Source organism: Oncorhynchus kisutch, linkage group LG29, assembly GCF_002021735.2.
Source record: "Oncorhynchus kisutch isolate 150728-3 linkage group LG29, Okis_V2, whole genome shotgun sequence".
Taxonomy (NCBI): Eukaryota; Metazoa; Chordata; class Actinopteri; order Salmoniformes; family Salmonidae; genus Oncorhynchus; species Oncorhynchus kisutch.
This window is the reverse complement of record NC_034202.2, coordinates 14,980,773-15,006,745: the sequence shown is the minus strand read 5'-3', so window position 1 is coordinate 15,006,745 and position 25,973 is coordinate 14,980,773. Positions and strand designations below refer to the sequence as shown.

The following is a 25,973-nucleotide window of genomic DNA, read 5'->3' as shown; positions in this document are numbered from 1 at the left end:
CTAAGGTCTTCGAAAGCCAAGTCAACAAACAGATTGCCGACCACTTTTCGAATCCCACCATACCTTCTCCGCTATGCAATCTGGTTTCAGAGCTGGTCATGGGTGCACCTCAGCCACGCTCAAGGTCCTAAACGATATCTTAACTGCCATCGATAAGAAACAATATTGTGCAGCCGTATTCATTGATCTGGCCAAGGCTTTCGACTCTGTCAATCACCACATCCTCATCGGCAGACTCGATAGCTTTGGTTTCTCATATGATTGCCTCGCCTGGTTCACCAACTACTTCTCTGATAGAGTTCAGTGTGTCAAATCGGAGGGCCTGTTGTCCAGGCCTCTGGCAGTCTCTATGGGGGTGCCTCAGGGTTCATTTATTGGACTGACTCTCTTCTCTGTATACATCAATGATGTCGCTCTGGCTGCTGGTGAGTCTCTGATCCACCTCTACGCAGACGACACCATTATGTATACTTCTGGCCCTTCTTCTGACACAGTGTTAACAACCCTCCAGACGAGCTTCAATGCCATTCAACTCTCCTTCTGTGGCCTCCAATTGCTCTTAAATACAAGTAAAACTAAATGCATGCTCTTCAACCAATCGCTGCCTGCACCTGCCCGCCTGCCCAACATCACTACTCTGGATGGTTCTGACTTAGAATATGTGGACAACTACAAATACCTTGGTGTCTGGTTAGACTGTAAACTCTCTTTCCAGACTCACATCTAACATCTCCAATCCAAAGTTAAATCTAGAATTGGCTTCCTATTTCGCAACAAAGCATCCTTCACTCATGCAGCCAAACATACCCTCGTAAAACTGACCATCCTACCGATCCTCGACTTCGGCGATGTCATTTACGAAAGAGCCTCCAATACCCTACTCAATAAATTGGATGCAGTCTATCATAGTGCCATCTGTTTTGTCACCAAAGCCCCATATACTACCCACCACTGCGACCTGTACGCTCTCATTGGCTGGCCCTCGCTTCATACTCGTCGCCAAACCCACTGGCTCCAGGTCATCTACAAGACCCTGCTAGGTAAAGTCCCCCCTTATGTCAGCTCGCTGGTCACCATAGCAGCACCCACCTGTAGCACGTGCTCCAGCAGGTATATCTCTATGGTCACCCCCAAAACCAATTTTTCCTTTGGCCGCCTCTCCTTCCAGTTCTCTGCTGCCAATGACTGGAACGAACTACAAAAATCTCTGAAACTGGAAACACTTATCTCCCTCACTACCTTTAAGCACCAGCTGTCAAAGCAGCTCACAGATTACTGCACCTGTACATAGCCCATCTATAATTTATCCCAAACAGCTACCTCTTCCCCTACTGTATTTATTTATTTTGCTCCTTTGCACCACATTATCTCTATCTCTACTTTGCACATTCCTCCACTGCAAATCTACCATTCCAGTGTTTTACTTGCTATATTGTATTTACTTCGCCACCATGGCCTTTTTTTGCCTTTACCTCCCTTATCTCACCTCATTTGCTCACATTGTATATAGACTTATGTTTCTACTGTATTATTGACTGTATGTTTGTTTTACTCCATGTGTAACTCTGTTGTTGTATGTGTCGAACTACTTTGCTTTATCTTGGCCAGGTCACAATTGTAAATGAGAACTTGTTCTCAACTTGCCTACCTGGTTAAATAAAGGTGACATTTTTAAATACATTTTAAAAAGGCCACAATATTGCTCCTTAACCTAAGAATAATTTTAAAAAGTAGAATGTTAACGAGATCAATCATTTTATTTTGGCACTTATCTTTTTAGATAAAAAACTTGTTAAAGAGCATATCTTTATCTGAGCAATTGTATTAGTAGAAATTAATATAATTTTGAGCATACAATATACAGTAGCTCAGTATTTGTATTATTTATTTTATACAGTCTCTTTTTGCTCATCGTTACCAAGGGTGACAATCATTTCTGACGTGACTGCATAAATAGAGAGAGAAAGAGATGGGGAGAAAAAACTTCTGAATTCCAGAAAAGACTCAACAATAATGGGTAGGTCTCTCAAGCAGACAGGTTGACAGTTTATACGGAAATATATTAAACCCCCAACCCGTCCGTCCGCACCCCTCCAAACCCATCCTGGGCTTTTAAAATTCCACAGGGTTGTATTCTTGAAGTAGGAAAAGTGCTGTAGAAGCATAATGATGAGAGAGAGAGAAACACACAAACACAACACACACACAAACACACACACACACACACACACACACACACACACACACACACACACACACACACACACACACACACACACACACACACACACACACACACACACACACACACACTCACACACACACAGATGAGAGAAAGATGCTCTGGTCTTCCAGGGTGGGACACCATCACTCTGACCTGGCAGGGGGTGTGGCACAACGCAGTACTACTACACACAGGAGCCATGGCTGCATCACATCTGCATTCCAGCTGGAGGCGTGTGTGTGTGTGGTGGGTAGATGAGGGTGATGGTGGTGGTGTGCGTGTGTGATTCATATGGATAAGGAAATCATAATAAGCTTCCTCTGCTCCAGGTGACAGAGAGATAAGCCATGCAGTGAGATGAAACCACTCTAAATGCTGAGACAGAAAGAGAGAGAGAGAGAGAGAGAGAGAGAGAGAGAGAGAGAGAGAGAGAGAGAGAGAGAGAGAGAGAGAGAGAGAGAGGCGAGGGGAGAGAGAGAGAGAGAGAGAGAGAGAGAGAGAGAGAGAGGAGAGAGAGAGAGAGAGGAGAAATTCTGGGCATGTGGTCAAGGCTATTAGGGTGACTAATGCTAGCTACAGGTTAGCGAGACAGGCTGATGTAGTCTTGTGCCTTGAGCAAGGTAATTTAAACTGTCAGAATGTACATACCAACGTGTGCGTCAGGAATATGCAAGATACACAAGCAAGCAGTGGTCCTGGGTGGCTCAGTTGGTAAGGCATAGTGTGGCTTGCAATGCCAGGATTATGGGTTCAACTCCTGCTGGGGCCATCCATACAAAAAATATATATTTTTATTTTTATTTATCTGTTATTTTACCAGGTAAGAACACATTCTCATTTTCAGCAACGACCTGGGGAATAGTTACAGGGGAGAGGATGGGGATGAATGAGCTAATTGTAAACTGGGGATTATTAGGTGACGGTTTGAGGGCCAGATTGGGAATTTAGCCAGGACACCGGGGTTAACAACGCTACTCTTACGATAGGTGCCATGGGATCTTTAATGACCTCAGAGAGTCAGGACACCCGTTTAATGTCCCATCCGAAAGACATCACCGTACACAGGGCAGTGTCCCCAATCACTGCCCTGGGGCATTGGGATATTTTTTTGACGAAAGGAAAGAGTGCTCCTACTGGCCATCCAACACCACTTCCAGCAGCATCTGGTCTCTCCATCCAGGGACTGACCAGGACCAACCCTGCTTAGCTTCTGAAGCAGGGTGGTATGGGTGCAGGGTGCAGGGTGGTATGCTGCTGGCATAATATATGCATATACTACTGTATTTTGGATAAAAGCTTATGCTAAATGAAATATATTACTATTATATTAATCTGGAAACCCAAAACTAAAATAGTGCACAATTGCTTCAGATACTCAATTAGGATCTAGGGGGAAATGTATGAGAAAATATACTGGAACGAGGAGCGGAAGCTGTACGGCAGCTCCACCCCCTCCCTCCGCAAGTTTCTGGCAAGTCTATGGCCAAGTGTTCCCTCCCCTTCTGATTTCCAAAAGGTGCGCACACCTACTAAATCCTGATTCGTTAAAATAGACAATGCCGAAAAGCGTTAGCACCGGAACAACTAGTTTCTTGCTAGTCGTTACATCCCACAGTCTTTTGACAGATGTCACAGTACCATTCATTTTAGGTCGTCTGTCCACGAGAGATTGTTATAATATTAATCCTAGTTATCCTGATCATAATAAACCGTAATAACTTCCCCTGTCAGCTACAGCAATGGGCATACTAACAAGAACACGCTTTGATGAACCATTATCCATATGGGATAATATGCACATTCTGCATTGACATGGATCACTGTCAAGAAAACTGCTACCAGAACATCAAAGTCATTGTTTGAAATGTAAAAAATAATAGCACTATTATTTGGTGTCACGCATCATGCCATTACATAGTAATCCACTCCTACGCTCGGTTTACAGTGCATCCACTCACACGCCCGCATGCATACACACTGATCTGCAAAAAGGCCAGCGTGCCAGACACTTGGTAAAAGATTAAGACACCAGAACCAGCCTAGGCACTTGGAATCAATTCTGGAGCTCTTTTGAGAGTGCAGACACAGGGAGAACGAGGTACAAACTGTGGTGAACACCGGGGGAAACAAAAGGAGAAAGGACCTTGAGAGGATTCAGAAAAGGAAAGCCATTTTCTTTACGGTTGTAGATGACGTGAAGTGCACTACTCTCGTGGTAATCAACTTGGTTTTGTTCATGAGATGAACTCTGGAATGTTATTAGTGTAAAACAGGAAGAAACTACATCTCTCTCAATCTCTCTTCTGTCTATCGCTCTATAAATCTCTCTCTCTCTCTATCACCCATATTTAACTCCTCTACACACTCCCTGTCCTTGCCTCTCCCTCTGTCTTTCTCTCTTCCTCTTTGCCTCCCTGCACACAGTGTAACCGTCTGTCTCGATAGAAGACACACACAGTCCCACGTACACAGTCCCACGTACACAGTCTCACACACACACACACACACACACACACACACACACACACACACACACACACACACACACACACACACACACACACACACACACACACACACACACACACACACACACACACACACACACACACACACACAGACACACAGACACACACACAGTCTCCTCCACTCCCATCGTGTTTTACTGCCGCTCCAATTAGCCACAACCAAAAAGGGATGATTCACTGACAACAGAAACAACGTGGCCCCTCTCTGTGGCCCCTCTCACTCTGCACCACCCGTTTGCCCCTCCTCTCTGTGATGGTTGTGACAGTACAGGATACCATTGCGATGGGGTCAAGGTGCGCCCAGACTACAGTGACTCAGATGGCTCTAATGAGGCGAGAGACAACAAAGACTACTGTGACCATGGAACTAGAACCACAAGGACTACAGTGATGGTGAAACTAGGACCACAACCACTAATATGACCATAAAATGTGAAGCACAACCATGACTGTGACCATGAAATTAGGACCACAAAGAATACTGTGGCCATGAAACTAGGACCACAAGGACTACCGTGTCCGTGAAACTAGGACCACAAAGACTACTGTAACCAAACAAAAATACACATTAAACCTTAAAGGGGGCACAATGACCGCAAGAGGACCACACAGGCAACCTACCACCATGTAAATTTACTTTTTTGTTGTGGGTAGATCAGTTTTAATATTGCAGACAGATTGTAACTTCCATCAATGTAATTGTCTGCATCATTTCCAACCCCCCATATATTTTGGGGGAATATATACAGTATCAGTCAAAAGTTTGGACACACCTACTCATTCCAGGGTTTTTCTTTATTCGCCTGGAATCTCTTCACCTGCAATACTATTCCAACAGTCTTGAAGGAGGCACACCTGTTAATTGAAATGCATTCCAGGTGACTACCTCATGAAGCTGGTTGATAAAATGCTAATAGTGTGCAAAGCTGTCATCAAGGTAAAGGATGGATACTTTGAAGAAAATTAAATATTAAATATATTTGGATTTGTTTAACACTTGTTTCTTTACTACATGATTCAACACGTGTTATTTCATAGTTTTGATGTCTTCACTGCTATTCTACAATGTAGAAAATAGTTAAAATAGAGAAGAACCCTTGAGTGAGTAGGTGTGTCCAAACTTTTGACTGGTACTGCATATGTATATATACATACATATCTTATATTATCATATATTATCATTTAAATATATCTTATCATATATTTTACTTTATTATTTTTTCGCAAACCCTACCATCGCTCCCCTAATTGGAGTAAACGAATGAACAACAACATTTAGGCTTTTACATCCAGCTTATACACACTATATGACAATATGTTCATTTACTGCTACATAATCATGCCCATACAAAACAAACCACAATACATTAACCCGGGCTGTTGTTGGGGAATAATCAGAATTAGTTGGTAACATAGGTAAGATGTTTTATATTCATCATATGTTTGTAAGTTACTTCTCATCAGAATGTTTATACTGTGGCCGTGGTTGCAGTTATCTGTTCTATGTCAAGACTAAGTTACTTGGGCCAGAGAGAGGGGAGAGGTCAAGCGTGTATCTCTTGGCTCCACAATGTCTGTGTGCCAGTCAATGTGTCTCTGTGATCTTGTCAAGATAGGATGGATTTGATATATGCCTGTTGACATGAGGATTTGTTTAGGTTCTGAGTTTGAGAAAAGAACATAGTTTAGGAGACAAAGCTGAACGATAAATTATGGCCAATGCTGTCTGGCTATGTGTGTCTTTGCTATAAAGGATCTCAGTTGCAATGTGTAAGGGACTCTCAGAGAATTCATTTATAGACACTGAATTGATCTGAGAGTCACAGGGTTGTGATGGAGCTCATATAATTAAAGATGGACTTTGTGATAAACTCTGACTTGTGTGTGGTTTGCTCTCATGATTTGGTAAATACAGGAAATTTCCACGACACTATCCCCTAACCCAAAAAATCTTGGTTGACTGAAAGTCGTCTGTTGTTTCGACCAATCGATTACTCAAAACATGTAAACATTTGTTTCCTTTTGTTTTAATTAAAATCAACTATGTGCTTAGGGTCGTTATCCTGCTGGAAGGTGAACCTTCGCCCCAGTCTGAGGTCCTGAGCGCTCTGGAGCAGGTTTTCATCATTGATCTCTCTGTACTTTGGTCTGTTCATCTTTCTCTCGATTCTGACAAGTCTCCCTGTTGCTCGCGCTGAAAGACATCCCCACAGCATGCTGCTGCCACCACCATGCTTCACCAGAGGGATGGTGCCAGGTTTCCTCCAGACGTGACGCTTGGCATTCAGGCCAAAGAGTTCAATCTTGGTTTCATCAGACCAGGGAATCTTGTTTCTCATGGTCTGAGAGTCTTTAGGTGCCTTTTGGCAAACTTCAAACGGGCTGTCATGTGCCTTTTACTGAGGAGTGGCTTCCGTCTGGCCACTCTACCATAAAGGCATGATTGGTGGAGTGCTGCAGAGATGGTTGTCCTTCTGGAAGTTTTCCCATCTCCACAGAGGAACTCTGGAGCTCAATCTGAGCGACCATCGGGTTCTTGGTGGTTCCAAATTTCTTCCATTTATGAATGATAGAGGCCACTGTGTTCTTGTGGACCTTAAATGCTGCCGACTCCTTTAATGCTCCTGTCTCGGAGCTCTACAGACAATTCCTTCGATCTCATGGCTTGGTTTTTGCTCTGACATGCACTGTCAACTGTGGGACATTATATAAACAGGTGTGTGCCTTTTGAAATCATGTCCAATCAATTGAATTTACCACAGGTGGACTCTAATCCAGTTGTTGAAAATTCACACGGATGATCAATGGAAACAGGATGCTCCTGAGTTCAGTTTAGAGTCTTATAGCAAAGGGTCTGAATAGTTATGTAAATTAGCCATTTCTGTTTCGTTTTTTTTATAAATGTGCAAAATGTATAAAAACCTGTTTGTAGATTGCTGAGGATTTGTTTTTTTATTTAATCAATGTTAGAGTCAAGGGGTCTGAATACTTTCTGAAGGCACTGTATATGCCTACATTTGCGGCCAGGCCAGGTAGCCTATAGTCCCTACTTCCATGTTTCTCCTAAGTATAGCGTAGGTTGTGAACTCTGCAAACAATGTGTCCACTCCGACAATGAGAACAGGAAGGCTGGAATAATATAGAATGCATTAAAATAGGTGACCATAACCAAAGTAACAAACATTGTAGATTAGAAATCATAGGAATTAACGGTAGATGTACTACTGGCGATATATGTTACGGGGAATTGATCGACACTAACAATTAAACGCAAACAATTCACACGAAGAAGTTATGAAACGAAGAATCTGCACAAATTGGCGGAAGAGAGTGCTTTCTGGAGTGAGAAGTGCATTGTGCATCTGGTTGCATGGTCAATCCGATGTTTGCATTGGCCATGCAGCATTTACGGTGATACGGCCTCAACAGACGTCAGGGCATTCATACTTTTTACGCTTCGCGGAGCAGTGCAGATCTGTTGTCAAGGAAGTGAGTTTGTATTTATACAGGGTGTACCGCCCCCGGCTACCGTCAACCAATCATGTCAATATGGAGATATACAGAGCCCTCTGCATTGTTATAACATTTGGGAGGTGCATGACGATGTGGTACGGACCTCGAATTCGCCCTCTGCATGCCTCTAGAGGCTCCACAATTGTGTCACACCCTCCATATTATGGAGCCTCCGACCCCCTTTTCAAATCAAGCAAAAATGGACTTTTAGTCTAGGCCTCCGCAATGGATTAGTTCACTGAGATGGCCGCATATATATATTTGCTACTGCTTGACTAAAACAATCTCCGTCGACCAAACAATCGACCAGTCTACTAATTGGGACCCTAACCCGATTACATGTTGCCAATAAAGCTACACATGCCATTTACCACCAGCTCGGTGGCCTTGTAGTTTTAGTGTCCGTCCTGCGATTGGAAGGTTTGGGGTTTTAATCCCCCGGTCGAGTCCTACCAAAGACTAGAAATGGGACTTGATTCCTCTCTGCTTGGCACTCAGCATTAAGGAGATGGATTGTGGGTAAGGCCCTGCAATAGGCAAGCATCCTGTCCAGGGGATGTACATTTAGCTGCCTCATGCTACAGAAACAGGCGAGATGGGCTCCTGCACTATTCTGGCTTGAACAAGTCTACTTACTTTATGCCATTTACCAGAGGCTTTTATTCAAAGCTAGATCACACTACATTCAGACAAAGCAGCCATCAGTTCAAGGGAGATAAAGTCCTCTGTACATCATGCGGTCGGCATGTGACCACTGTGCCAAGGAGGATTATGGGGGACATAAAGTAAAACATGACACAGCAGAGGTGATTAGAGATGGTTCTAGTTAGTTGGCAGTCATTAGGTTGCCAGGAGAGAGAGAGAGAGCATATTAAAATCAACTGGCATGAAATGAAGATTGCCACATTATTAATGCTGGGAACCACCCCCGCTCACTAGAACAGCAGCATCTAGCCTGACTGGGGTTGCATCCCAAATGGCAACCTTTTCCTTATATAGTGCACACTACTTTTAATCAGGGCCCATACAGCTCTCGTCAAAAGTGGTGCACTACATAGGGAATAGGGTGCCATTTGGGAAGCAGCCTCGGATCAGAGCAGCAGTCAGCAGGAAACAGAGAGAGAAATATACAGAGAGAAACACAATGAGTGACAGAGGGGTAGAGAAAGAGAATGATTTACTGAATGTTTAGCACTCAGCATTAAGGAGATGGATTGTGGGTAAGGCCCTACAATAGACTAGCATCCTGTCCAGGGGATGTACATTTAGCTGCCTCATGCTACAGAAACAGGCGAGATGGGCTCCTGCACTATTCTGGCTTGAACAAGTCTACTTACTTTATGTCATTTACCAGAGGCTTTTATTCAAAGCTAGATCACACTACATTCAGACAAAGCAGCCATCAGTTCAAGGGAGATAAAGTCCTCTGTACATCATGCGGTCGGCATGTGACCACTGTGCCAAGGAGGATTATGGGGGACATAAAGCAAAACATGACACAGCAGAGGTGATTAGAGATGGTTCTAGTTAGCCGGCAGTCGTTAGGTTGCCAGAAGAGAGGGAGTGAGAGATAGAGAGAGAGAGAGAGAGAGTGAGATAGAGAAACAGAGAGACAGAGAAAAATAAAAGAGAGCGAGTATTAAAATCAACTGGCATGAAATGAAGATTGCCACATTATTAATGCTGGGAACCACCCCCGCTCACTAGAACAGCAGCATCTAGCCTGACTGGGGTTGCGTCCCAAATGGCAACCTTTTTCTTATATAGTGCGCACTACTTTTAATCAGGGCCCATACGGCTCTGGTCAAAAGTAGTGCACTACAGGAAATAGGGTGCCTCCAATCGTTAAGTTTGGTACAGCGTGACGATAATTTTCCTCAATAGCATGCAGTGAATCTCTCTCTCTCTCTCTCTCTCTCTCTCTCTCCCTCTCCCTCTCTCCCTGGGCTAAGTCACTGCCTGATCATCCCCGCTCTGGGCTCGGGATAGCACAGAAACACTCCATTCCACAACATCAGCTGCCTGGGGCTGAGGAGAGGGAAGGGGGTAGGGGGTCGAGGGACAGAGTAGCGCTCATTGCACCATTAAGCAGAGCAGCGTTCCCGTAGAGAGGACAAACAGCCATAAATCGACAAGGTTAACGTTGGGTTAGAGAACACGCAATGTACAGAATGGAGTGGGGTTTGTGCTCTTATTTCATTATGCCACTGTATTGTTCCTCCCCCTACATCCATACTAAGTACACACACACACACACACACACACACACACACACAGAGATACATCCAGCCTCCACACAATGCACTTGGTGTGATGTGCCATTATCACTGGGACTGACTCAGATGCTGGATGTGTGACCAAGACATAAGCAAGGTGTCAAAACCATCTGTTAAGATGCCTGCTTTACAATTCTCATGTGATCCCAAATGCAAATTAGAAAAAGCATATCCCGAGGCCGCATTCGTTTTAGCCGGGGACTTTAACAAAGGACATTTAAGGAAAATTCTCCCAATACTACATTGTTATTCTCCATTCTGAGGCGGATACAAAACCCTGTGCAACTGTGTCCTAGATTTCCTGACGAACCGACCCCAGGTGGTGAGGGTTGGAAACAACACTGGGGCACCCCAGGGGTAAGTGCTAAGCCCCCTCCTGTACTCCCTGTTCACCCATGAATGTGTGGCCACGCACAACTCCAACTCAATCATCAAGTTTGCTGATGTCACGACAGTGGTAGGCCTGATTACCAACAACAACCAGACAGCCTACAGGGAGGAGGTTAGTGCCCTGGCGGAGTGGTGCCAGGAAAATAACTTCTCTCTCAATGTCAACAAAACAAAGGAGCTGATTGTGGACTACATGAGACGGAAGAGGTAGCACGCCCCCATCCTCATCGATGGGGCCGCAGTGGATATGGTCAAAGGCTTCATGTTCCTCAGCATGCACATCACTGAGGACCTGATATGGTCTCACCACACCGACACCATGGTGAAGAAGGCACAACAGCACCTCTACAACCTCAGGCGGCTGAAAGAATTAAGACCCTCAATAAGACCCTCACATACCTCTACAGATGCACCATTGTGAGCATTCTGTAGGGCTGCATCCCCGCCTGGTACGGCAACTGCACCACCCTTAACCGCATGGCTCTCCAGAGGGTGGTGCGGTCAACGCAACACATCATCGGGGGCATGCTGCCTGTCTTCCAGGACATTTCCAGCACTCGGTGTCAAAGAAAGGCCAAGAAAATCCTTAAGGATCTCAGTCACCCAAGCCACCCAAGTCACCCAACCCACATACAATCGGCTATCGTCTGGCAGACGGAGACAGTACAAGTGCATCAGTGCCAAAATAGAGAGACTAAAAAACAGCTTCTATTACCAGGCCATCAGACTGTTGAACAGCTTAGAAGCTGTGTGCAAAGCAGTCATCAAGGCAAAGGGTGGCTACTTTGAAGAATCTCAAATCTCAAATATATTTTGATTTGTTTAAAACTTTTTTGGTTCCTACATGATTCCATATGTGTTATTTCATAGTTTTGATGTCTTCACTATTATTATACAAAGTTGAAAATAGTGAAAATAAAGAAAAACCCTTGAATGAGTATATGTGTCCAAACGTTTGGCTGGTACTGTAGCTCATTCTAAAATGTATACTTCTGTACTTTGTTTTTTAATGACACTTTATACACACCACATATTTATTTATATACTGTATTCTTGGCATAGCTCACTCTAATATATCTACTGCTGTACATATCATTCTTATGTCTTGTGTAAATTAATCCGGTGTACATATGTATAGAAACAGGATACACCTGGGCTCAATTTCGAGTCTCATAGAAAAAGGGTCTGAATACTTATGTAAATCAGGTATTTATGTTCGATATTTTTTATAAAACTTATAAACATTTCCAAAAAACTGTTTTGGCTTTGTCATTATGTGGTATTGCGTGTAGATTGATGAGGAAAGTGTTTTATTTTAGAATAAAGCTGTAACGTAACAAAATATGGAAAAAGGGAAGGGGTCTGAATACTTCCTGAATGCCCTGTACATATGTATATATTGCATTATGATTACTGTTACAGCGCTATTTGGGTTGTTAATTGGATTCAACCCGACATTCTAACTTTCTTTTCTTTTTTTACATTTTAAATATTTGTGTACTTGTTTGACATTTTACTGCTTTGCTAGGAGCTAGTTGCATAAGCATTTCATTGCATCCGCTATAACATTTGCTAAACTGTGTACGAGGCCAATAAGAGACAGAGGGGAGAGTGAGCAATAGAAATTAAGACCAAAATAATTTTTCTTCCAAAAAAGGTCCAGTTGCCAGGACAACAAATACAAATTCCATCTACAGTAGACACCGTTGCCCTAGAGCACACAAAGAATGCACCACAGGTAACTTCCACAAGGCTGTGAACCATCTAAGAGACAAGGCAAGCTCAGGCCTTCTATGCCATCAAAAGGAACATGAAACTCAACATCCCAATTAGGGAAACACTTCAATCAGTTGTAGAACCCATTGCCCTCTACGGTTGTGAGGTCTCACCAACCAAGAATTCACAAAATGGGACAAACGCCCAATTGAGACATGCAGAATTCTGCAAAAATATACAATGCAAACCCTCAAATAATGCATGCAGAATGAAGACTAAACCTGCTACCTCCAGAAAAGAGCTGTTCAATTCTACAACCACCTAGAAGGAAGTGATGCCCATACATTCCACCACAAAGCCCTCATCTACAGAGCGAAAAGTCCCCTCAGCCAGCTGGTTCTGGGGCATTGTTCACAAACACAAACAGAACCCCAGGACAGCAACAAAATAAACCCAAACAAATTATGAAAGAGCAAAAAGAGAACTGTTTGACACTGGAAAGAATCAACCAAAAAATAAAACAGAGCAAGTTGGAATGTTATCTGGCCTTTAACAGAGAGTACACCGCACCGTGGCAGAACACCTGAGCACTATGACTGACCCCAAATTATGAACATCCTTGACTATGCACAGACTCGGTGAGCACAGCCTTGCTATTGAGAAAGGTCGTTATAGGCAGACCTGGCTCTCAAGAGAAGACAAGTTATGCGCTGGCTGTCCACAAAAGGAGGTGGAAACTGAGCTGCACTTCCTGACCTCCTGCCAAATGTATGACCATATTAGAGACACATATTTCCCACAGATCACACAGACGCACAAAGAATTTGAAAACATATCAAACATGAATAAACCCCATATCTGTTAGGAGAAATACTGCAGTGTGCCATCACAGCATAAAGATGTGTAGCGCATTGCCATGAGAAAAGGGCAACCAGTGCAGCACAAACAACATTGTAAATACAACCAATATCTATCTGTTTATTTATCTTCCCCAACTATTCGTACTACAACTATTTGCATATTGATAAAAACACTGTGCATAGCTAATAATATAACACTTTCAATGTCTTCATCTTTTTCAAATCTTTTGTTGATGTTGTTGAATTTGATCCTTCTCCCTTTTGTTGATTGTTTATTTCATTTGCTTTCCATTTGCTTTGTTTCCCATGCCAAGAAAGCACCTTCGAATTAAACTGAATCGAGAGAGATAGAGAGAAATGGGAGAGAGCAAGGGGAGAGGGAGGAAAGAGATAGATAAAGGGGAGAGAGAGGGGGAACACAAGGAGGGAGAGAGAAAGAGGAGAGAAAGAAATTGAGGGGAGAGGAAGAGAGAGAGCGGGATAGGAAGTGACAGGTGCACTAAAAGCCAGGTGAATCTGGTCCAGCTGCAGCGTTGATCCACACAGGTGGAGCTGTTTAGCATTATGAGAAAACAGGCAAACGGAGAGATTTTATGAATAGGAACAAGAGGAGGAGCATGGAGATGAAAATGGAGGGAAAGGGGGAGGTATTGGTGCTGGAAGTTGTAGGGGGTTGCATATGCTGCTATCCTTGACACATTGTTGGCACCTCAGTGTACCTATAGACAAGGTGCCAGGATTTGGGGCGAAAAAGGAAAAAGCCAGAACACAGCAGAGGGAAATCTAAACTGCCATCTGCTAGTCCTGGTTCTCCAACACGAGCTGGTCTTTATTCAAACTGTCTAGGCAAGGGCTGCAATATCCCGATAACTCCCCCCCCAAAATTACCAGGTTCCCTGGTAATCAGAAGGGAATAAAAGGAAAACCTGAGCATTTTTTTGGAAGGTTACCAGCATTTTGCAATCCCAGTCTAGACAAAACCACATTTAACTAATTCAGCTTTCCAGTGTGGAGCCAGGACCCAGGGAATTGCATGGACGTGTGTGTGTCTGTGTAACAATCTGTGCACATACACACATAGTGGCACAGCAGACAGGTACACTCCCTCTAGATCTCCTGTGCTGTTTGCTACTCAGCCATGTAGAACCCAAACTGACAAAACAAACCCCTACAGTAGCTCTCTCCATTCATGCTTTCTCTACACTGTCATGCTCCAGCTCACTGCATACCAGATATAATACACAGAGATAGAAAGAAAGTGTGTGATGTGTCAGCTTTAAGTTAAGAAAAGGTGAAGCAGTGTTGTGTGTGCACTGTAGGGTTGCACATTTCCCAAAACTTTCCCCAAACTCCCAGGATTCCCGGATTTCCTGCTTATTCCCCGTCTGATTCTAAGGAATCTTTTGACCAGGATTTGGGGGGAATTTTAAGGAAGTTACTGGATTTTTGCTAACCTATTCATATTTGAGTTAAGAATACTGCAAGTGATAAGTGGTTAGAGAAAGTGCAAAAGAGAGAGAGAACGAGAGAGAAAGAAGAAAGAAGTAGAGCGAGGGAAAGAAAGAGAGAACGAGAGAGAGAGAGAAGAAAGAAGTAGAGCGAGGGAAAGAAAGAGAGAACGAGAGAGAGAGAGAAGAAAGAAGTAGAGCGAGGGAAAGAAAGAGAAAGTGCTCACGTTGTAGAGGATGTCCACCCATCCCTCCATGGTGATGCACTGGAAGACAGTGAGCACGGCGAACAGGATGTTGTCAAAGTTGGTGATGCCGTAGTTGGGGCCGATCCAGTACTCTGTACACTCTGTACCGTTAGGACACATCCTGGATGGGGCCTCCGTGCCACAGGGGAACGCTGCCGCACGCTCACCTGGATGGGGGTATATGAGATGGTAGAGGGAGGGGGAGGGAGGGAGGGGTGAGGGAGGGAGGGAGAGAGAGAGAGAGTAGGTGGGGGGAGGGAGGGAGGGTAGGTGGGGGGAGAGAGGGGGGTGGGAGGGAGGGAGGGAGGTGGAGAGAGAGAGAGAGAGAGAGAGAGAGAGTAGTTGGGGGGAGGGAGGGTAGGTGGGGGAGAGAGGGGGGGTGGGAGGGAGGGAGGGAGGGAGGGAGGGAGGGAGGGAGGTGGAGAGAGAGAGAGAGAGAGAGTAGGTGGGGGGAGGGAGGGAGGGTAGGTGGGGGGAGAGAGGGGGGTGGGAGGGAGGGAGATGGAGAGAGAGAGAGAGAGAGAGAGAGAGAGGAGAGAGAGAGAGAGAGAGTAGTTAGGGGGAGGGAGGGAGCATTTGACTGGGCAAATAACCATCATCCGTAATTCCATGACCGTCACAGTCTTAGTAATTACATTTAAAACATACACACTGGAAAATTATATTAGCTTAAAATACAACATACACATACAGTGCCTAGTGAAGGTCTACACAGCCCTTGCACATTTTTCTATGTTAAAATATAATCCACACATTTATTCAATTAGATTAAATTCCTTACGGATATATATATTTATAGTTTTTGTCAAAAATGGCTCAAGCTCAGTAAATTTGGTTGAGAGTCATTGATGGACAGCAATTTTCAAACGTCTTCAAGACACACCAGAAAGCTTTCCAAGAGGTGTTGAGTGTTCCTTAGTGGTCCAACTTCATTCCTGAGGCTGGACCACTCAGGAATTTGCTTGAAAATCAGACACAAGGTTTAAATATTGCTTTCCATCAATGACTCTCATCCAAATGTACTGAGCTTGGGATATTTTTACAAAAACAATGGATAAATGTTGCCCTAAGAGTTTGTAGAGTGCAAAGTTTGTAGAATCTTATTGAAAATGATACACAGCTGTAATGGCTGACGAAGGTGCTTCCACCAGGTATTAACTCTGGGGTGTGAAGACATACACAATAAAGACATCTTTTTTTATTTATTTTTTGTTAATTTGGAACATTTTCTATTATTTTTCTTTAACTTTGAAAATGTAGAGTAGGGTGTGTAGATCAGTATTTATTCCCTTCTGAGATGTCATTTTAAGGCAGCAAAATGTAAAGACTGTGCAAGGGGTGTATAGATATTCACTAGCGACTGTACACACATAACACACTGACATGCACTCAGCGCTGAATGCAGCAGCACACCGGCTGAAGATTCACATGCTTGACACACACACACACACAACTCAACATCTACACACTCTTAGCAAGTTGTCAAGACCTTTCCACACCACCAGCATACAGGGGGTCAAATGCACACGCACTCACACACACACACACGCACACACACACACACACACACACACACACACACACACACACACACACACACACACACACACACACACACACACACACACACACACACACACACACACACACACACACACACACACACACACACACACACACACCTCCAGCTGGGACAGCCAGCTGTCATCACTATGCTCAACTCACCCTCCACACCCTCCAACTGACGTGTGAAAGTAAATTAGTGGCATCATAAAGTATGCATACTGTAACTATCTACTATCAGATCCATTTTCAACTCTACACTCAACACACTCACTCCAGTGGGAGAATATCTACATTTCAGCTCCGTCCACGCCTTACCGAAACAGACATACTTATTCAACCTTGAGAGGTGATCGAACAAAATCTGTCAATAAAAAATCAGTCTATCAATATGTAAACAGGCCAGCGAGGTCTAAAACTTGGTACTCTGTGTGTGTGTATGTATGTGTGTGTGTGTGTGTCTGTGTGTTTTCTGTGCTGGTGTGTCTGTGTCTGTGTGTATGTACTATGTATGCGTAATCCATTCAAAACTCACCAGTGTCGACAGTGAAGCAAGTGGAGTGGAACTTGCCCATGTAGAACTCCACTCCGATGATGGCAAACATGAGTATGGCGAAGAAGAGCAGCATGCCTATCTGGAGCAGAGGCACCATGGCCTTCATGATAGACTTCAATACCACCTGAAGACCTGTGGAGAGAGATGGACCGGGGTAGAGAGAGAGGTCGATGGGGTGGAGGGGGAAGGAGAAAGGTAGAGGGGGGAGGGAGAGATGTGCAGGGGGTAGGGAGAGAGGTGGAAGGGGGAGGGAGAGAGTTGGAGGGGGTAGGGAGAGAGGTGGAGGGGGTAGGGAAAGAAGTGGAGGGGGTAGGGAAAGAAGTGGAAGGGGGAGGGAGAGAGTTGGAGGGGGAATGGACAGAGGGGGTCACCATTGGTATTTGGTCCGTTTGTGTTTGTGTTTTGAAAAGCGAATGATCTGTATAAAAAATCTTGAATCTTTCATTCATGCTACAATAAAGTTATGGTGCACAATGAGCAACCTTTGACCTGTTGTTGATGTCAGTGACTTACTGGGGATGCCAGACACCAGTTTGAGAGGTCTGAGTACTCTCACTGCCCGCAGAGTCCTCAGGTCAAAGTCTGAGCCCACCGTAGCAAGGATCCTGTTCAGGTACACACAAGACAACGGAAGGAGAGTCAGGTGAGTGCATTCAGAAGACGCATGTCTACTCAAAGCCATATTCAGAACCTATGACACAGCCTATAACATAATAAATACTGTTTGATTACATGTGCTATCAAATTTTAATCCGCCTGATTCCCCCTTTCTCTCTCTCTCTCAAGATATGTTCCCATTGGAGCAGCGAGCAGCAGCAGGTCATTGTGTGTGAACGTCAGCTTCAGAGCCACAGCTGGAAGGCTGCATCAGGCCGCATTAGAAGCAGAAGCACATGGAGGGGAGACAATTAAGTGCTGCACTAAAACCCACTGAAACCCACGCTCTGGGCTGGAGAGAGAGAGAGAGACAGACAGACAGACAGACAGACAGACAGACAGACAGACAGACAGACAGACAGACAGACAGACAGACAGACAGACAGACAGACAGACAGACAGACAGACAGACAGACAGACAGACAGACAGACAGACAGACAGACAGACAGACAGACAGACAGACAGACAGACAGACAGACAGACAGACAGACAGACAGACAGACAGACAGACAGACAGACAGACAGACAGACAGACAGACAGACAGACAGACAGACAGACAGACAGACAGACAGACAGACAGACAGACAGACAGACAGACAGACAGACAGACAGACAGACAGACAGACAGACAGACAGACAGACAGACAGACAGACAGACAGACAGACAGACAGACAGACAGACAGACAGACAGGACAGACAGACAGACAGACAGACAGACAGACAGACAGACAGACAGACAGACAGACAGACAGACAGACAGACAGACAGACAGACAGACAGACAGACAGACAGACAGACAGACAGACAGACAGACAGACAGACAGACAGACAGACAGACAGGACAGACAGACAGACAGACAGACAGACAGGACAGACAGACAGACAGACAGACAGACAGACAGACAGACAGACAGACAGACAGACAGACAGACAGACAGACAGACAGACAGACAGACAGACAGACAGACAGACAGACAGACAGACAGACAGACAGACAGACAGACAGACAGACAGACAGACAGACAGACAGACAGACAGACAGACAGAAGACAGACAGACAGACAGACAGACAGACAGACAGACAGACAGACAGACAGACAGACAGACAGACAGACAGACAGACAGACAGACAGACAGACAGACAGACAGACAGACAGGACAGACAGACAGACAGACAGACAGACAGACAGACAGACAGACAGACAGACAGACAGACAGACAGACAGACAGACAGACAGACAGACAGACAGACAGACAGACAGACAGACAGACAGACAGACAGACAGACAGACAGACAGACAGAAGAACAGACAGGACAGACAGACAGACAGACAGACAGACAGACAGACAGACAGACATACGACATACAGACAGACAGACATACAGACAGAATACGACCATACGACAGACAGACAGACAGACAGCCATACAGACAGACAGACATGACAGACAACAGACAAGACAGACATACAGACAGACATCAGACAGACAGACAGACAGACAGACGACAAAACAGACAGACAGACAACAGACAGACAACAGACAGACAGACAGACAGACGACAGACAGACGGACGAGACAGACGACAAGACAGACAGACATGAACTACAGACAGACTACAGCAGACATACAGACAGACATACAGACGACAGACAGACAGACAGACAGACAGACAGACAGACAGACAGACATAACAGACAGACAGACAACAGACATACAGACAGACAGACAGAGACAGACAGACATACATACAGACATACAGACGACATACAGGACAGTACAGACAGACAGACAGACAGACCAGACAGATCAGACCAGACAGACAACAGACAGACAGACAGACAGACAGACAGACACAAAGAGAATTGGAAGGACAGGAAGTGAAGGAGGAGGCGGACAGAGAGGGAGATATATATGTGTTATTGTGAGGAGAGAGGGAGTAGGAGGAGAGGATATAGCGCATGAATATAAATAACAACGTAATGAATTAAGCTAAATAGAGGGAGGATAGAGAGGATGAGGGATCGAGGAGAAGAGAGAGAGATGTAGAGTAGCTTTATGGGTTGAGAGATCATGCAGAGTGTTGGAGGGTAAAGGCATTATGCATCATTACATGTGACAGAATTGTCTCAACACCCCCACTGTGCATCCACACACACGCACAGGCGCGCACACACACACACACACACACACACACACACACAGACCTGGGTTCATATACTATTTAGGGTATTTGAAATACTTTCAAAGACATTTGGGATAAGTATTTTGACATTTTTTTTATTTGAAAACACAAGGAAATACCCATGGAAAGTACTGGCAAACATTTGAAAATACTCATACTGTATTTGGAAATACTCAAATGCAGATACAAATAAATACTCCTGCACTCCCATGCATTTGAACCCAGGTCTGTTTGGTTTTTGAAATACTTTGAAATACTTCAAATAGAAGTAGTTGCTTTGACCCACATTATTTGAAAATACTCAAATACACAAAAAACAAGTATTTAATAGACATGTATTTGAACCCAGGTCTGACACACACGCGCGCAGACACATAGACAATCAATGTCCGTGTTAATCTAATATCAAATATTATCCTATCAAATACTGAATCAAACCTACAGCTTACAGAGCAAGTAGCTACAGCTCACACTGTTGATAAACGCAGAGGACTGCACTGCCAGCGTGTCTGAGCACACCTTCCAGTCCACGGCTAAGCTGTCAGAGAAACACACACACACACACACTGACTGGGCACATGGGTGCGTGTGTGAGTTATGAGCCCACAGGACCCAGACAATAGAGTCCACCGCACACCCTGCATCAGCATAGACACGTGGTGTGACTCACAGCGCCAGTCACACACACACAGCCACACACACACAGCCACACACACACACACACACACACACACACACACACACACACACACACACACACACACACACACACACACACACACACACACACACACACACACACACACACACACACACACACACAGGGTACTCAGAGAGAGAAAGAGACAGACAGACAGACAGAGTGAGAGAGGAGAGAGATAGGGAGATAGAGAGGGGGAGAGAGAGAACGAAAGAAAGTTGGAGAGAGAGAGCGCGGGAAAAGACTGAGCGAGAGATAGAGACAGAGCGATCCCGGCGAGGCCTCACACCACTGTGTCAGTAACAGACAGGTCAAGTCACAATATAATGAGCACAGGCTAGGCAGGAGACGCCAGATATGTGCTCGACATGACTCTATTTTGACCATAAGACAAAACAAGACACTAGAAGTGAGGTACTGCACAAAGGTTACGGTCGGTAAGAATCAGTTTAATGATATACAATATGTTGTAATGTATCATTGAATTTGATAGGTTTGATATCGTAATAATGGATCAGCCAGAATCAACAATGAAACTTAGCTCTGAAATGTGTGTGTGTGTGAATGTGTGTGAGTGTGTGTGTGTGTGTGTGTGTGTGAGTGTGTGTGTGTGTGTGTGTGTGTGTGTGTGTGTGTGTGTGTGTGTGTGTGTGTGTGTGTGTGTGTGTGTGTGTGTGTGTGTGTGTGTGTGTGTGTGTGTGTGTGTGTGTGTGTGTGTGTGTGTGTGTGTGTGTGTGTGTGTGTGTGTGATGGGGACATGAGGGCATGGTTTTTATGTGTGAGGGGCAGACAGCCAGCTCGGAGCTGAAGAGGAGTGGGTTTTAATATCCCTTTCTCATCACCACAGTATATCTATGTGGGCGCCAGGCGATGCCACAGGAAATATGGAGGATGATGCTATCGGCCATTAGTCACACACAGTCAGACGGCAGACAAATACACAAAGACACACACACGCACACACATGCACACACATACACACACACTGATGAATGCATGGACACACACACATTTATTTCCTCTTGTGGGTCCTTGGTGATGTTCCCCTATCCTGTGGCAGTCACCCCTTATCAATATACCAAAAATAGCATATGGCAGAACTCTTAAGCATATATTGTGGAGAGCTTTCACCTGTATGGACCTTTGGACTGAACCCACTACTTGGGACTGGGGCTGTTCTCATATGACATATTAAAAAAAAGTTTCAAAAAATATGTAGCAATGGCAGAACTCAGTGTATATTGTTTTCATCTGTATATGGATTGCCCAGCAAGCACATTTGGTTCCTTGGAAGTTGTGGGAACGTACGTTTTTGGTTTCACATTGGTTGTGGGAACAAAACCATATGTTTCCTGACCGGCAAAAACAGAATGTTCTTTAAACGTTCTGAGAACAGAAATTAACATTTCGACTGTTCAGGGAATTTGGATGTTTAGGTTTCAGGGAGGTTTTGAGAAAATTGTACTCTGGTTATTTGGAGGTTTTTGATGAACTTCTTTAAAACATTCACTTAATATTTCAATAAGACTCTTAATAACACTGCTACCTTATTTTGGGTAAACTTTTTTGAACTCCAAGTACAGATACGACACACGGACATTAATTTCCTTAGGTATTAATCGGCGAAGAGGTGTGTGAATCTGAGGGGTCTTTGACCTGGTTTGCTAACTACCTCTCTCTTAAAGAGTGCAGTGTATAAAGTCAGAAAATCTGCTGTCTCAGCCACTGCCTGTCACCAAGGGAGTACCCCAAGACTCAATCCTAGGCCCCACACTCTTCTCAATTTACATCAACAACATAGCTCAAGCAGTAGGAAGCTCTCATCCATTTATATGCAGATGATACAGTTTTATACTCAGCTGGCCCCTCCCCGGATTTTGTGTTAAATGCTCTACAACAAACAGCTGTCTTAGTCTCCAACAAGCTTTCTCTACCCTTAACCTTGTTCTGAACACCTCTATAACAAAGGTCATGTGGTTTGGTAAGAAGAATGCCCATCTTCCCACAGGTGCTTTTGAAGGTTTAGAGCATGAGGTAGTCACCTCATACAAGTACTTGGGAGTAAGGCTAGATGGTGCACTGTCATTCTCATAGCACATACAGTATCAAACCTGCAGGCTAAAGTTAAATCTAGACTTGGTTTCCTCTATCATAATCACTCCTCTTTCACCCCAGCTGCCAAACTAAACCTGCTTCAGATGACCATCCTACCCATGCTAGATTATGGAGACATAATTTATACATCGGCAGGTAAGGGTGCTCTCGAGCGGCTAAATTTTCCACCAATGCTCCTTATAGGACACATCACTGCACTCTATACTCCTCTGTAAACTGGTCATCTCTGTATACCTGTCGCAAGACCCACTGGTTGATGGTTATTTATAAAACCCCTCTTAGGCCTCACTCCCCCCTATCTGAGATATCTACTGCAGCCCTCATCCTCCATATAAAACACCTGTTCTGCCAGTCACATTCTGTTATAGGTCCCCAAAGCATACACGTCCCTGGGTCGCTCGTCTTTTCAGTTTGCTGCAGCTAGCGACTGGAACGAGCTGCAACAAACACTCAAACTGGACATTTTTATCTCATTCTCTTTATTCAAAGACTCATTCATGGACACTCTTACAGACAGTTGTGGCTGCTTTGTGTGATGTATTGTTGTCTCTACCTTCTTCACCTTTGTGCTGTTGACTGTGCCCAATAATGCTTGTACCATGTTTTGTGCTGCTACCATGTTGTGTTCCTACCATGTTGTTGTTATGTTGTGTTCCTACCATGCTGTGTTGTCATGTGTTGATGCCTTGCTATGTTGTTGTCTTTAGGCCTCTCTTTATGTAGGGTTGTGTTGTCTCTCTTGCTTTGATGTGTGTTTTGTCCTATATTTATATTGTTTTTTTGTTTTTTAAATCCCAGGCCCCCGTCCCCGCAGGAGGCCTTTTGCCTTTTGGTAGGCCGTCATTGTACATCTCTTTTTTGGGTAACACAGAATCAGTGCAAGTCAAACCTACTGTATGATATTCTGTTCCCTATCCATGAAATTAGTCCACTGCACCACCAGGATGGAGCTAACATGCTATGTTTTTTGACACATACAAAGCTGTTCATTTATTACTGTCACGGCATTCAAGAGAAGAAGGTGAGGACCAAGGTGCAGCGTGGTACGTGTTCATAATTAATTTAGCAACTGAACACTAAATACGAAAATGACAAAAAGAATAACCAAAACAGTTCTGTCTGGTACAGATACGAAACAGAAAACAACTACCCACAAAACCCATGTGGGCAAGAGCTACCTAAGTATGGTTCTCAATCAGAGACAACGATAGACAGCTGTTCCTGATTGAGAACCATACCCGTCCAAAAACAAAGAAATACAAAAACATAGAAAAAGGAACATAGAATGCCCACCCTTGTCACACCCTGGGACTAACCAAAATAGAGAATAAAAAGCCTCTCTATGGCCAGGGCGTGACAGTACTCCCCCCCCCCCCCCCCCCCCCAAAGGTGCGGCCGCAAAACCTGACTCTGAAGGGGAGGGTCCGGGTGGGCCTTCTTTAGGGCGGCGGCTCGGGTGCGGGACTAGTTAAATAATAGCGTAGTTATATGAAATTTAAATACATAAATACGTGCTGAGAATTTTCCAAAGTCAAGCAACTATCCTGCACCATTCCCAGAACATTTTATGAAGATTTTAGGACAACCACACTCACCAAGCTCAAAGAAACATATGGTTCTCAGAATGTTATGTGCTAGCTGAGTGGGGCTATATTCTTGATAAACTCAGCTAAAAAAGAAAAGTCCCCTTTTCAGGACCCTGTCTTTCGGAGACAATTCGTAAAAATCCAAATAACTTCACAGATCTTCATGGTAAAGGGTTTAAAAACTGTTTCCCATGCTTGTTCAATGAACCATAATCAATTAATGAACATGCACCTGTGGAACTGTCGTGAAGACACTAACAGCTTACAGACGGTATTCAATTATGGTTACAGTTATGAAAACTTATGACAATAAAGAGGCCTTTCTACTGACTCTGAAAAACACCAAAAGAAAGATGCCCAGTGTCCCTGCTTATCTGCGTGAACGTGTCTTAGGCATGCTGCAAGGAGGCATGAGGACTGCAGATGTGGCCAGGGCAATAAATTGCAATGTCCGTACTGTAAGATGGCTAAGACAGCGCTTACAGGATGGACAGCTGATTGTCCTCGCAGTGGCAGACCACGTGTAACAACACCTGCACAGGATTGTACATCCGAACATCACACCTGCGGGGCAGGTACAGGATGGCAACAACAACAGCCCGAGTTACATCAGGAACGCACAATCCCTCCATCAGTGCTCAGACTATCCGCAATAGGCTGAGTGAGGCTGGACTGAGGGCTTGTAGAACTGTTGTAAGGCAGGTCCTCACCAGACATCACCGGCAACAACGTTGCCTATGGGCACAAACCCACCATCGCTGGACCAGACAGGACTGGCAAAAAGTGCTCTTCACTGACAAGTCGCGGTTTTGTCTCACCAGGGGTGCTGGTCGGATTCGCGTTTATCGTCGAAAGGAATGAGCGTTACACTGAGGCCTGTACTCTGGAGCGGGATCGATTTGGAGGTGGAGGGTCTGTCATGGTCTTGGGCGGTGTGTCACAGCATCATCGGACTGAGCTTGTTGTCATTGCAGGCAATCTCAATGCTGTGTGGTACCCTCATGTGGTACCCTTCCTGCAGGCCCATCCTGACATGACCCTCCAGCATGACAGTGCCACCAACCATACTGCTCATTCTGTGCGTGATTTCATGCAAGACAGGAATGTCAGTGTTCTACCATGGCCAGCAAAGAGCCTGGATCTCAATCCCATTGAGCACATCTGGGACCTGTTGGATCAGAGGGTGAGGGCTAGGTCCATTCCCCCCAGAAATGTCCGGGAACTTTCAGGTGCCTTGGTGGAAGAGTGGGTTATCATCTCACAGCAAGAACTGCCAAATCTGGTGTAGTCCATGAGGATGAGATGCACTGCAGTTCTTAATGCAGCTGCTGGCCACACCAGATACTGACTGTTACTTTTGATTTTGATCCCCCCTTTGTTCAGGGACACATTATTCCATTTCCGT

The 25,973-nt window shown here is 44.6% G+C and overlaps 1 protein-coding gene across 1 annotated transcript in view; it reads right to left on the bottom strand.

The window, feature by feature from the left end:
• LOC109873574 (voltage-dependent N-type calcium channel subunit alpha-1B-like) overlaps nucleotides 1-25,973 on the bottom strand; it is a 232,508-nt gene that overhangs the window by 125,282 nt on the left and 81,253 nt on the right. Inside the window, exons 3-5 of the mRNA XM_031809441.1 lie at nucleotides 17,836-17,927; nucleotides 17,302-17,454; nucleotides 15,183-15,370 (exon numbers count right to left, since the gene is read on the bottom strand). Of these exons, the coding sequence (XP_031665301.1) occupies nucleotides 15,183-15,370; nucleotides 17,302-17,454; nucleotides 17,836-17,927 (433 nt within the window). The remainder of the gene's footprint in view (nucleotides 1-15,182; nucleotides 15,371-17,301; nucleotides 17,455-17,835; nucleotides 17,928-25,973) is intronic.